Source organism: Meles meles, chromosome 6, assembly GCF_922984935.1.
Source record: "Meles meles chromosome 6, mMelMel3.1 paternal haplotype, whole genome shotgun sequence".
In the NCBI taxonomy this organism is placed as follows: Eukaryota; Metazoa; Chordata; class Mammalia; order Carnivora; family Mustelidae; genus Meles; species Meles meles.
Window position 1 is genome coordinate 148317797 of NC_060071.1, and position 13728 is coordinate 148331524.

The window sequence follows — 13728 nt, forward strand, 5'->3', positions numbered from 1 at the left end:
CAGACCTACGGCCGCTTCGGCTTACCGGCTCGGTTCCGGGGGTGGCGGGGAAGCGACACAGCTGGCCCGACCCCCAGCTGGAGCTTGCCTCACGTGCACGGTCATAGGGCAGCCCGGAGGCCGCTCCCGGGGGAGGAGCCTGAGGACGCCCAGTCGCGCGGAGCGCCAGGTGAGCACGCATGCGCAGTCGGGCCGTAAACAAGCCCGCCCCTGCCCCTCCGCCGGCCTCCGCGGGGCCGGCTCGCGAGTGGGAGGGGCCAGTAGGAAGAGGCGGGGGAGAGGGGGAGAGAGCGACAGCCTGCGACGGCGCCTGCGCGGTGGGCGTGATCCGGGCACTTAGGGCAGGATGAACGCTGCTTTCCAAGATGGCGACGGAGGGAGGAGGGAAGGAGATGAACGAGATTAAGACCCAATTCACCACTCGGGAAGGTCTGTACAAGCTGCTGCCGCACTCGGAGTACAGCCGGCCCAACCGGGTGCCCTTCAACTCGCAGGGATCCAACCCCGTCCGCGTCTCCTTCGTAAACCTCAACGACCAGTCTGGCAACGGCGACCGCCTCTGCTTCAATGTGGGCCGGGAGCTCTACTTCTATATCTACAAGGGGGTCCGCAAGGTACCGACCCGGGCGTCACCAGGGCCCGCCAGCGGCGTGGGCAGAGGTCGGGAGCAGGGCGGTGACAGCGGGGGCCAGGGTGACCGAAAGGGGTGGCGGTCGCTCTTACTTTTGAGTGGGCCGGTAACTCCACTGGGGTGCTCCTGAGGAAGGGGGATTCACGAGTAAGGAGGGTCGTGTTTCGAAGGGGTGGGGGCTGTGGAGAGGGACCGTGGCGTGCGGGGCTCCGTCTGGGAGGCCCCAGAAGGGGCCGGCTGCCTTCTCTCTGGCAGGGTCCGTCAGGCTCTGACACCGCCAGGGAGCGGGCCTGCGAGTCCCCGGAAGAGGTGGGGTGGCCGTCTTGTCTGCTCAGACCGCCTCGCCTCCCGAGAGAGTTGGGAGTCTCGCTCCAGCTTAGAGAACAGGGGCGCGGGGCGGCTTGGGAAGGTCTGTAAGGCGGAATCCGGGCTGGTAGCGAAGGACTTGAGACTAGGTCAGAAAGGACCTGCCCGGAACCAAGGGCTACTCCACCGCACTGACACTTCCTAGGAGCCACTCTCTTTGGTGTGAACACTTTTCCCAGAAACATCAGGAGGACCGCTGTCACTTTCTCCGCCGGGGAGCCTTCTCCTGAGAGATCGTTGAAGAGGCTCATCTTGGTCCTTACAGTATGAGACAGACTGAGTACTACAGTTGGGAGGTCGGAATGGTGTTTTCAGTGAACTAAGCTGCTCATAGGGGTTCTGTGGGAGCGTGCCCAGATCATTCTTGTCCAACAAGTCAGACTGTGTCCCAAACAGGGAGGCATAAGCCGTAAAAGCTACTTTACAAGAATCCTTTTTTGTTGTTGTTGGCGGGCAACTTAATATTAATTCTGTGAAGCATGTAATCATCCTTTAAAAATATCTCTTCAAAAGAAGCAACTTATTAGAGCTTTTCCTTTATTGGCTGTGTAACTATGTTCTCACTCAGAACCGCTTGGTTTTGAGGTATGTGGTCTTCGGCTTGATTTTTGGAGGAGTGAGGAAATTGATGCCGCCCACAGCACCTAGGCCCGGGGAAAGGTGGTAACAATTTACAAGTGTTTGGTTAGTGTGAAAGCAGATTGTACACACTAAGAGTGAACGTTCTCCAGGATGTACTGTATCCAGAACCAGTTAAGTTTTTGGTTGGTTTCAAGAGCTAGGGACATGACAGTGGTATGCAGAGGTAGCAAGCTGTCTCATTTGTTCTTTTTGGTTAGTGTTTGTGATGAGCGCTTTACCGTGTTTGAGGTATGCTGTTATTACTGAAAGTAAATCACTTGATTTCGTTTTTTCTCTTGTGGAACTGGGAAGGTGTGAAGTAGTTAGCCCAGGAGCTGAAGTTTTAGTCCTGCTCCCATCTTTTTCGCTGACTTGTTGGGTGACCTTGGATGAGTTCTTTAACTCGCATCTGCTTCTCTTTAAAGGGAGAACACTGCGGCACTCACATTGTAATTTATAATATACTAACTGTAATGAACTTTGAAGCTTGAAACCCTTGGTATGTGTAAAATATAGTTAAAATAAGTGTTAAGAGTGTCAAACAGGAAGTTGCTATCTTGCCATTGATCCTGAAAAGATCAACTTTTTCTCTGGAAATAAGTTTAGAATTTTAAGTTACTAATATTTATATAAAAATTTAAATGTGCTTAACAGCTGAATTTACTAGCTATTACTAGTCTCGACATTACCTTTTTTTAAAAAAAAAAGTTTTCTTTGACAGTGTATAATTTCTGAAGCATTCTCTAGTGGCAACCCTTATCTGGATCTTGTGGCCTTGGTTTGCATCATCAAACAGGTCTCTTGCTTGGAAGTATCAGAGTTGTGTTCTCTTAGCTGGGATGCTATTTGATGAAAGTGAAAAGTAGGAGAGCTTTTCAAGACCACACTCCAAAATTATTTTAAACAAGACAAATCTTAAACATGTAGATTTGGCTTTAGGTACATAATTTATTGAGCTACATAATTTATTTTTTATTAAATTTCATTTTCAAACGGCAACATCTTACAGCATTGTGTTGTGGACATTTTAGTTCTCTTCTAGCCATTGTAATTAAAACAATTGTTTTTCTTGAATGACTTTGCATGTATTTATTGTTATTTCTGAGTATAAGTGATAGTTTTTGAGACTGTCTTTTCTGATTTTGAAATTGAGCCGGTAATTTTCCTCACTCAAAAAACCAAAATTTAGGGGCACCTGGGTGGCTCAGTGGGTTAAAGCCTCTGCTTTCGGCTCAGGTCATGATCCCAGGGTCCTGGGATCGAGCCCCACGTCGGGCTCTCTGCTCCGTGGAGAGCCTGCTTCCTCCTCTCTCTTTGCCTGCCTCTCTGCCTAGTTGTGATTTCTCTCTGTCGAATAAATAAAATATTTAAAAAAAAATTACTTTTTGGGGTTAGGAGTTGTAACTGATCTTGACAGTTGGTCATTTTGACTATTCTTACTCATTTTTTTCGTTGGGGCATACAAAGTTTTACGTCAGTCATGTGGATCATTCAAAAGGTCTAATTTGGATGCATACATTCAACTTAAATCTGCTTGGAAAATAAGTGGAAAATAGGTCTTTGAGAAACTTAAATCATGAACTGTGTGCTGCCATTCCTGAAAGGAAGCATGGAGTCATGGGGGAATGGAGTGGATGAGGAGGTGGTCTCAAATACGAGGCAAGGAGTGTACTCTTGGCCCTTTAAAAAGGTGTGCCGGTTGGTTTCTAGAGCTAGAGGGGACCTTTGAGTTTTGCAGTCTCACCCTCTTGGAGAAAACCGTGGTTAGAGAAGGAGTGCAAACCTGTGTTACAGTTTTTTTTTCTTCTTCTTCTCATGGTCAGGAAAATGAAGCACAGCTGAGTCTAAAGAACTGTCATAGCGAGGAGGGACCGATCAAGCTTTTTGATCGCACGGATGCCATATCCTCAACCATTTCAAGATCTGCCCCAGCATTTTGTCATATAGTATCTCGTCGAATCTTGATAGCAATCCTGTGAGGTACAAGAAAGCATCTTCTTTTCACAGTTGAAGTTCGGAATGGAGTTTCTTGTGTAAGGAAATGTAGTTTCGTGAATTTATTTTGCTTAACTGAAGATAATATGAGCGTTGGTTTAGCACTGATGCTAATCATTTCAGCAAAGATTTTAGTGACTACAGTGAGGATAATGATACCAAGGGGGGGGTATCTCCAGTAGAGTAAGACCCTGTCCTTCTCTCCAAAGAACTCTCAGTTCCTAGCCTTTAAACCTTTTTTTTTTTTTTTTAAAGATTTTATTTATTTATTTGAGAAAGAACAAGAGAACAGGGCAACGGCAGAGGGAGAGGAAGAAGCAGGCTTCCCACTGGGCAGGGAGCCGTATGCGGGGCTGGATCCCACGACTCTGGGATCATGACCTGAGCGGAAGGCAGATGCTTAATGACTGAGGCATCCAGGCGCCCCTGGCCTTTAAAACTTTTTATTTTTTATTTACTTTATTTAATTTTTAAAAAGATTTTATTTATTTATTTGACAGAGACACAGTGAGAGAAGGAACACAAGCAGGGGGAGTAGGAGAGGGAGAAGCAGGCTTCCCGCTGAACAGGGAGCCTGATGTAGGGGTGGATCCCAGGACCCTGAGATCATGACCTGAACTGAAGGCAGATGCTTAAAGACTGAGCCACCCAGACACCCCTAAACACTTTTTTTTTTTTTTAAGATTTTACTTATTTATTTGACAGAGAGAGATACAGCGAGAGAGGGAACGCAGCAGAGGGCGTGGGAGAGGGAGAAGCAGGCTTCCCACAGAGCAGGGAGCCCGATGTGGGACTCGATCCCAGGACTCTGGAATCATGGCCCGAGCTGAAGGCAAACATCCAATGACTGAGCCACCCAGGCGTGCCACCCCCCCAGACGTTTTTATTTTTTTTTAAGATTTTATTTTTTTATTTGACAGACAGATCACGAGTAGGCAGAGAGGCAGGCAGAGAGAGAGGGTGAAGCAGGCTCCCTGCTGAGCAGAGAACCCGATGAGGGGTTCCATCCCATGACCCTGGGATCATGACCTGAGCTGAAGACAGAGGCATTAACCCACTGAGCCACCCAGGCACCCCAACCTCAAACCTTTTTAAAGAGTACTTGGCTTTCCTTTTTTTTTTTAAAAGAGGTTGTTTTAGGATAAAGATACCAAAGGTAGCTGGGTTTATTGGACCAAGCTTTCATTTTATGACATCTGTTTTTATGTAAATGTGAATGGCCACCATTCAGATTCCAGCTTAAACATCACTTCCGTAGCATATCGTGCCCTGAATTCCCAGGCTAGATCAGTTTTCCTTATCACATGTTCTCATAGCACCTGAACTTTGCCTTTCTAGCACTATTCTGAATTTGTAATCTCTGGGCGATAATCTCTCTTTTCTTTTTTTTTTTTTTCTTTTTTTTTTTTTAAGATTTATTTATTTACTTGACAGAGATCACAAGCAGGCAGAGAGGCAGGCAGAGAGAGAGGAGAAAGCAGCTCCCCGTGGAGCAGAGAGCCCGATGTGGGGCTCGATCCCAGGACCCTGGAATCATGACCTGAGCTGAAGGCAGAGGCTTTAACCCACTGAGCCACCCAGGCACCCCTAATCTCTCTTTTCTATAAACAACGCTCCTTTAGAAGAGAAACCGTGTGTTTTCTGCTTTCATGGTTTTCTTAGTGCCCAGCACAGTGTCTGGCATAAGATAGGCACTTAGTATTTATTTGTTGGGTGAATGACTGAATAAAGCACTGGTGTCCATTTATGCCATACTTATAGTTAATTAATTAACTAATTAATTAATTAAAGTAGTTTCCATGCTGGCATGGAACCCAACACAGGGCTGAACTCTCGACCCGGAGATCAAGACCTGAGCTGAGATTAATAGACTGGATGTTTAAACGACTGAGCTATCCAGGCGTCCCATAAGTCATACTTCTAAAAAGATCTTTATAAGCTAAAGAGCCTATTCAATTTTGGGCTTCTAAATAATGGGTATTTTTATTTTTATTTATTTTTTTATTTTTTTAAAAGATTTTATTTATTTCTTTGACAGACAGAGATCACAAGTAGGGAGAGGGGCAGGCAGAGAGAGAGAGAGAGAGAGGAGGAAGCAGGCTCCCCGACAAGCAGAGAGCCCGATGCGGGGCTCGATCCCAGGACGCTGGGATCATGACCTGAGCGAAAGGCAGAGGCTTAACCCACTGAGCCACCCAGGCGCCCCAATAATGGGTATTTTTAGTGGCTCACATCTTTGTAAAGACATTTTAAAATTATTGTTAGGAGGTAGCAAATTTTAGCTTTCTTACAACTGGGAAATTGTATAGCAAGAGACCACGAAGTAATGGAAAGTAACCAAATGACACAGATTACTTTTGATCTGTTTCTGTCAAACCATGTTACCTCCCAAATCTATGTAGTAACAGACAACTTTTTTTTTTTAAATTTTTTATTTATCTATTTGACAGAGAGAGAGATCACAAGTAGAGAGGCAGGCAGAGAGAGAGAGAGAGGGAAGCAGGCTCCCTGCTGAGCAGAGAGCCGGACGCGGGACTCGATCCCAGGACCCCAGGATCATGACCTGAGCCGAAGGCAGCGGCTTAACCCACTGAGCCACCCAGGCGCCCCAAGACAACTTTTTTTTTAAAGATTTTCCTTATTTATTTGACAGAGAGACACACAGCGAGAGAGAGAATACAAGCAGGGGAGGAGGGAGTGGGAGCGGCAAACTCCCCACCGAGCAGGGAGCCTGATGTGGGGCTCGATCCCAGGACCCCGAGATCATGACCTGAGCCGAAGGCAGAGGCTTAACCCACTGAGCCACCCAGGCGCCCCAGTAACAGACAACTTTTAAAAACTATACTAAGAACTACTTAACATTTAAATCAAAGAGACTTTTATCTCCCTCCCATCGTAAGATTCTGGGACACAAATGTGTTGCCCAGAGATGTTATTGAAGCAATTCCCACCTTAGAGGGGAGAGGAGTAGAATTAGATGGCTTCCAAGGCCTTTTCAGTTCTTAAAGTTGTAGGAATCTGTGGTTAGTAGTTTTGTAATGAAAATAAACATCTTTCTATTGGGAAGATGTCTTCATATCTTGGATTCATTGCCTCATTGAATGGGAACTGAGGAGTGGGGTGTGTTGTGAAAGCAAGTGGAACGTGTTGTGATACTAGGTCTTTATGCTAGAAAAGGCTTTGTACTCATTGTGTTGCCATGAAACTGGGGCCAGAAGAAGAGTCCTATAATAACAGCTCAAATATTTTCAGAGCCAGAGTTACCTAGGAGTGCAGTAGGTTGACTTGGGAGAGAATGAGCATTCTGTGTGAGACATAATCTGTCTCTTTCTCAAAGACTGCGGGACCACCTGTTGGTGACTGAGGAATTCATGCTTTGTGTGGGAGGGTGAGCTAGAAGCCTTCCAAAGGTTTTCCCCATAGGCTGATTTTAGATTCTGGCCTGCTCCAGAGAAGGTCACATTCATACCCTTCACTCCATTTGTAATTATCACATCTCTCTGCTTTCCATTTCTAGTTTAGAAAGAGGCGTGGAAGATTAGAACTTTTTATATCAAATTTACTTTGAGAAATTTTGTACTTAATTTAGCAGGACACATGTGGAATTGAGTGGAAAGCTGTAGTTTTTTTCTCATTAAGGGCTACTTAATGTTTTCTGAAATACTGATAATTGTTTTGTTATTGGACTATCACATTTTTTTTTCAATTTTTTTTTTTTAAGGATTTTATTTCTTTATTTGACAGACAGAGATCACAAGCAGGCAGAGGGGCAGAGAGAGAGAGGAGGAAGCAGGCTCCTTGCTGAGCACAGAGCCCGATGTCGATGTCCGGCTCTATCCCAAGACCCCGGGATCATGACCCGAGCTGAAGGCAGAGGCTTAACCCACTGAGCCACCCAGGCGACCCGGACTATCACATTTTATATACTAAAGGGAAAGCATCTTCATTTATCACTTAGAGAAGGCTAGAGAAACTTTCCTATGATACTTTGGTTCTCTTGACCTTGAAGAGGATGATGATGATGAGATTTTGCAGGATAGAATGGGTGGATCTGAGTAATGGTAAGAAGCTCTCAGAATCTGTCCGTGAAATCCAGGAGGTAGTCAGGAGTGTCATTGTTTCAGCGAGCATCAGGGCACACTTATCAGATGCAAGGTGCTTTTGCAGGTGCTGGGTATAGACAAAGTCTCTGCCCTCAAGAAACTTGTCATTTGTGTTTGTTATTGTTGAGTTAATTTAGTGACTTCATTTATTTAAGTACTTATTGTGCTTTGGTAGAAGACTTGAGCAAGAATCAAAACACTGGATTTTATCACTGACTAGTTTTGGCTATATGCCTAAAGAACCTTGTTTTAAAAATAAATTTGAAGATTTTTGTAGTCTGGTGTTTCATGTCTTAGAGAACAATTTTATTTATATTTCAATGAGATTGGTTTGTGTGGAAATATGAAATGTCCTGTTTGGTTATTTAGGAGTAAACATCAAAAATAGAAATAACTGGGGCGCCTGGGTGGCTCAGTGGATTAAGCCGCTGCCTTCGGCTCAGGTCATGATCTAGGGGTTCTAGGATCGAGCCCCGCATCGGGCTCTCTGCTCTGCAGGGAGCCTGCTTCCTCCTCTCTCTCTGCCTGCCTCTCTGCCTACTTGTGATCTCTCTCTCTGTCAAATAAATAAATAAAATCTTTAAAAAAAAAATAGAAATAACTAATTGGCAGAAATCCTTAATCTTCATTTCCAGGACATTTTAAATTATCTGGAAATATCAGCAATAAGTTACCTTATTCTCCTAACATTTGGCATCTATTATTTATAATAGAGCACAAGGTATGTCTTGTTTTAAAAAAAAAATAATTCTCGGGGCACCTGTGTGGCTCAGTGGGTTAAAGCTTCTGCCTTCTGCTGGGGTCATGATCCCAGGGTCCTGGATGGAGCCCCTCATGGGCTCTCTGCTCAGTAGGGAGCCTGTTTCCCGCCCCTCCCCACCACCCCGCCTGCCTCTCTGCCTACTTGTGATCTCTGTCTGTCAAATAAATAAATAAAATCTTTAAAAGAAAAGAAAGTCCTCTGGGGCACCTGGGTGGCTCAGTCAGGTAAGCGTCTGCCTTCAGCTCAGGCCCCGATCTCAGGGACCTGGGATCAAGTCCCAAGTCAGGCTCCTTGCTCAGCAGGGAGTCTGCCTCTCCTTCTGCCCCTGCCACAGCTCGTGCACGGGTGCGTGCTCTCTCTCTCTCTCAAAAAAAAAAAAGGAAAATCCTCATTCATCAAGCGTGTATTGCAGAGCTATTGTTTACAAGGTACAGCTGTCTACTGCGGGTGATGTGAGGGTGAAGTAAGGTACTTCGGCTTGTAAGGGGCTTGTGTTTCTGTGCCGATGATTGTAATATGAAGTAGAAGGCATGTGCTGTGCACATGGTGTACGCAGTGCCAGTATCGAGTAGAGTTAAGGAGTAAAGGTGAGGTGGAGAAGTATTTCTCTGCCTGGAAGGAGGAGAATATTGGTTTGGATTTTACACATACGATTTGCCCTGAAAGGTTGTGTACAGATCACATTTTCTATAAATTTCAAAACTCAAATCTTTGCATTTCTCATTTCAGAAATGCTTTATCTTTGTTTCTGATCGAGGTTGAGGTGGCGATTGTTCATATTTTGTAGCATTTTTCTCAACTTCACAACTTCTCTGCCAGTTGGTAATTTGTAAATTGAGCCATGTTTTGCATTCTCGATTCTATTTTGTAATACAGGATTTTTTTAAAAATAGGGTATATTGTACTAAAAACATTCTGAATCAATCTTTGCTATACTTTTTTTTTAAATTTTTTTTAAGGTTTTATTTATTTATTTGACAGACAGAGATCACAAGTAGGCAGAGAGACAGGCAGGGAGAGAGGAGGAAGCAGGCTCCCCACTGAGCAAAGAGCCCCATGCGGGGCTCAATCCCAGGACCCTGAGATCATGACCTGAGCCGAAGGCAGAGGCTTAACCCACTGAGCCACCCAGGCGCCCCTTTGCTATACTTTTAACTAATTTTGTAGTACTAGGAAAATGTAGACTTTATAAGAAAGAAGAATCACTCATGAGGAATGAATTTATAAAGTTTTTATATTTTAAAAGCAAGAATAGTCGGGCTCTCTGCTCAGCAGGGAGCCTGCTTCCCTCTCTCTCTCTCTCTGCCTGCCTCTCTGTCTACTTGTGATCTCTCTCTGTCAAATAAATAAATAAAAAAAAAAAAGGGGGGGGGCACCTGGGTGGCTCAGTGGGTTAAGCCGCTGCCTTCGGCTCAGGTCATGATCTCAGGGTCCTGGGATCGAGCCCCGCATCGGGCTCTCTGCTCAGCAGGGAGCCTGCTTCCCTCTCTCTCTCTCTCTGCCTGCCTCTCTGTCTACTTGTGATCTCTCTCTGTCAAATAAATAAATAAAATATAAAAGCAAGAATAGGAATACGTTAGCATATTCTCAAGTAACCACATTACAGATGATCCGCGAAGCCTGGATCTGTCTTTCCGTTGGTCGGTTCACATCCAGTGTCAGTCTGTACTGCACTTTCTGGTCCTGCTACAGCAGAACGGGTACATGGGCTTTACTTACTTTGATCTTCATTTCAGAGGCTCTGTCCTGTCTGAAGGTCTCATTTGATAAATATTTGAGTAGTTTTGTGTGAAAAGCAGTATACTAGACTATGGGAAATCAAAGACCTTGAGAGGATTATCATCCAACAAGGGAGAATAAGATTCTCACTCACTCATTCAGTCTATCAAGATGTATTGAGTGGCCGATTTGTACTGTTGAGACAGTCTCTGCCATCAAGGAGTTCGCAGTCCAGTGGGATAATAAATGACTTGTTCAGCTGACACTTATTAGACGTGTGGACCCAGAGACAACTAAGACAGAGTCCCTGGCCTAAAGTAGCTATAATCTGATGGTGAGATGGACCAGTAAGTAGTGGCAAACGTGCAGATGGAGTCTGTTATTTTAGGCAGTATTTACTTATTCGTGCCTTTAAAAAAAAGATTATTTATTTATTTGACAGAGACAGCAAGAGAGGGGACACAAGCAGGGGGAGTAGGAGAGGGAGAAGCAGGTCTCCCGCGGAGCAGGGAGCCTGACATGGGGCTCTATCCCAGGACTCTGGGATTGTGACTTGAGCCAAGGACAGACGCCCAGTGAGTAAGCCACCCAGGTGCCCCTTATTAGTACTGCTTAATCTGAATAGAGTTTAGGGAATGTATCAGCCTAGATGGGAAAAAAACTCTTAACTGAATTTCAGTGTGTCCTTCTAATTATGGATCTAGGCAACACGTCGCAGTAGTAACAGACTTTACCGCCACACGTCACAAGTCACAGGTGTTTGCATATCGCATTGTGGTTGTTGCGGGTGTATCAGATGTCACTTACACTCATCACTGCTTCCAAATTACATGAGTTAGTGGATCTGCACTAGAGCTCGTTATTCAGTGGGAAATAAACTTTAAAGATCCTAACTTTGGGGGTGCCTGGGTGGCTCAGTCGTTAAGGATCTGCCTTTGGCTCATGTCATGATCCTGGGGTCCTGGGATTGAGCCCCACATCCGGCTTTCTGCTTAGTGGGGAGTCTGCTTCTCCCTTTCCTGCCCCTTCCCCTGCTTGTGCTCTGTCTCTCTCAAATAAATAAATAAAATCATAAAAAAAAAAAAAATGTTGGGTGCACCTGGGTGGCTCAGTGGGTTAAAGCCTCTGCCTTTGGCTCAGGTCATGATCCCAGGGTTCTGGGATCGAGCCCCACATCGGGCTCTCTGCTCAGCAGGGACCCTGCTTCCTCCTCTCTCTCTGCCTGCCTCTCTGCCTACTTGTGATCTCTGTCAAATAAATACATAAAATCTTCCAAAAAAAAATGTTGACTATATCCTGTCTTCCAAAACTCTTAGTGTGGTTTTAAAAATGTTTTTCTTAATGTATTTTCTTTCTTTTGGTACTACTTGTGAGGTAACATGCTATGTTAGTGTATTGTCGTGCTGCTGGACCCCTCCTAGCGTGTTAGCCTCTTTCAGATTGCGTCAGCACCATCCCTGTTGGACCCTCATCCCTTCCCTTCATTTCTCAGTGATTTTGGCTCCTGCTGTACTGCCACTCTCTCTAGGAGACTCCTGTCTTAAATGCTGTGCTTAGTCCTTACAACCCCTTGCACTCACTCTCAGTTCTGACCCTGGCTCAATTGAATCCTACAGCAAAAGGCAAGAAGAAGCGCTTCTGGGCCCTCACCCACTTGGTACCTCGCCTTTGCCTCTGGCAGCTACTGCCCCAGTTTCTCAGCTGCTTAGAGCAAAGCTCCTCCTAGGTGCCCAAGTTTTCTGGACCCTCCAAGTATGGCACACAGACCAGTGTCGCCCCCTGGGAACTTGTGGAAAGTACAGAATTAGGCCTCATTCCGGGTTTACCGAACCAAACTCTGTGTCCGGGTGCTTGCTGAAGTTGGAGAGGTGTGGTCCTTGCTGGCTTGCTGAGGTTCTTCACTGCCTCTTCAGACTTGGTCCAGTAAAATCATTGTACCTTCCTGCCATCTATTTTAAGCATATAATTCAATGATTTTTAACAAACTTACCAAGTTGCGCAGCTGTTACCATAATCCAGTTTTAGAACATGAGGGATTGTTTTTAAATTAAATTTTGTGTAAGTTTCAGTTATGCTACCTGAATAAATTCTAGAGATCTGCTGTACGCCATTAACTTTAGTTAACAACATGGTCCTGTGTGCTTCAGGATGTTAAGAGGGTAGATCTCATGTTGTGTTCTCACAAAAAACAAAAATGAAGGGACATAAGGAAACTTTGGGAGGTGTTGGGTGTGTCTGTTACCTTGGTTATGGTGATGGTATCATGGGTGTTTGCATAGGTCCAAACTTACCAAACGTACACATTTAATATGTGCAATTCCTTGTAGATCTATTAGTTCTCAGTAAATCTGTTAGGAAATACATTTGATGTTGTGTTTTGATTATATAAAACATTTATGTGTTTCCAACATCAAGATCGTAAAACAAGGTTCTGTTCAGAGAGGTTGAGCCTGTCCTCCCTGCAAAGTTCCCTTCCTCTCCTTATAATCATTTCATTTGTTTTTGACTCATCCTTCTGTTGCTCTAGGAGTAAGATGACATTTGAACAGAAGAGTTGAGTGAGCATACTCAAATTTTTGCATCTTGTTTTTTTCTGCTTAATGATATATGTTGGAGATTTTACCATACTAGTAAATAGAGAGCGTCCTTCCTTTTTCTTATAATGGCTTTATACTCCATGCTGTGGATATGTATCACATTTATTTAACCAAATGATTTTTTTTTTTTAAGATTTTATTTTTTTATTTGACAGAGAGAGGCAGTGAGAGAGGGAACACAAACAGGGGGAGTGGGAGAGGAAGAGAAGCAAGCTTCCCGCTGAGCAGGAAGCCTGATGCAGGGCTGGATCCCAGGACTTTGGGATTATCATCTGAGCTGAATGCAGATGCTTAACAACTGAGCCACCCAGGTGCCCTTAACCATATGATTTATTTTTTTAAGATTTTATTTATTTATTTGGGCACAGATAGATCCCAAGTAGACAGAGAGGCAGGCAGAGAGAGAGAGAGAGGGGAAGCAGGCTCCCCGTTGAGCAGAGAGCCTGATGTGGGGCTCCATCCCAGGACCCTGAGATCATGACCTGAGCCGAAGGCAGAGGCTTAACCCATTAAGCCGCCCAGGCACCCCTAACCAGATAATTCTTAATTATTAATCTCTTTTTATTACAAATAATGCTGCAATAAATACCTTCGTATGTATATTATTTTGCATGGAGGTAGGTATATATTTATAGGATGTATTTCCATAAGAGGTTACTGCTGGGTTAGAGGTTAATGCATATATATATATATATATATATATTTTAAAGATTTTATTTATTTATTCGACAGAGATCTCAAGTAGGCAGAGAGGCAGGCGGGGGGGTGGGGGTGGCGGGGCAGGCTCCCTGCCAAGCAGAAAGCCTGATGTGGGGCTCGATCCCAGGACCCTGAGATCATACCTAAGCCGAAGGCAGAGGCTTTAACCCACTGAGCCACCCTGTATATTTTTTTTTCAAGATTTTATTTATTTATTTGAGCATGAGAGAGAGC

The 13728-nt window shown here is 44.7% G+C and overlaps 1 protein-coding gene across 10 annotated transcripts in view; it reads left to right on the forward strand.

Moving 5' to 3' along the window:
• Positions 1–302: 302 nt before the first annotated feature.
• The window catches only part of WDR20 (WD repeat domain 20), a 67612-nt gene continuing 54186 nt past the window's right edge, over positions 303–13728 (forward strand). For 3 of the 10 annotated variants that reach the window (XM_046008936.1, XM_046008941.1, XM_046008942.1), the window contains exon 1: positions 305–614. In XM_046008936.1, coding sequence (XP_045864892.1) covers positions 366–614 — 249 coding nt within the window. In that variant the 5' untranslated portion in view covers positions 305–365. Of the gene's footprint in view, positions 615–3441; positions 3771–13728 lie in introns of those variants that run through there. The other 7 variants (XM_046008931.1, XM_046008930.1, XM_046008939.1 and 4 more) reach the window with 5 other exon arrangements.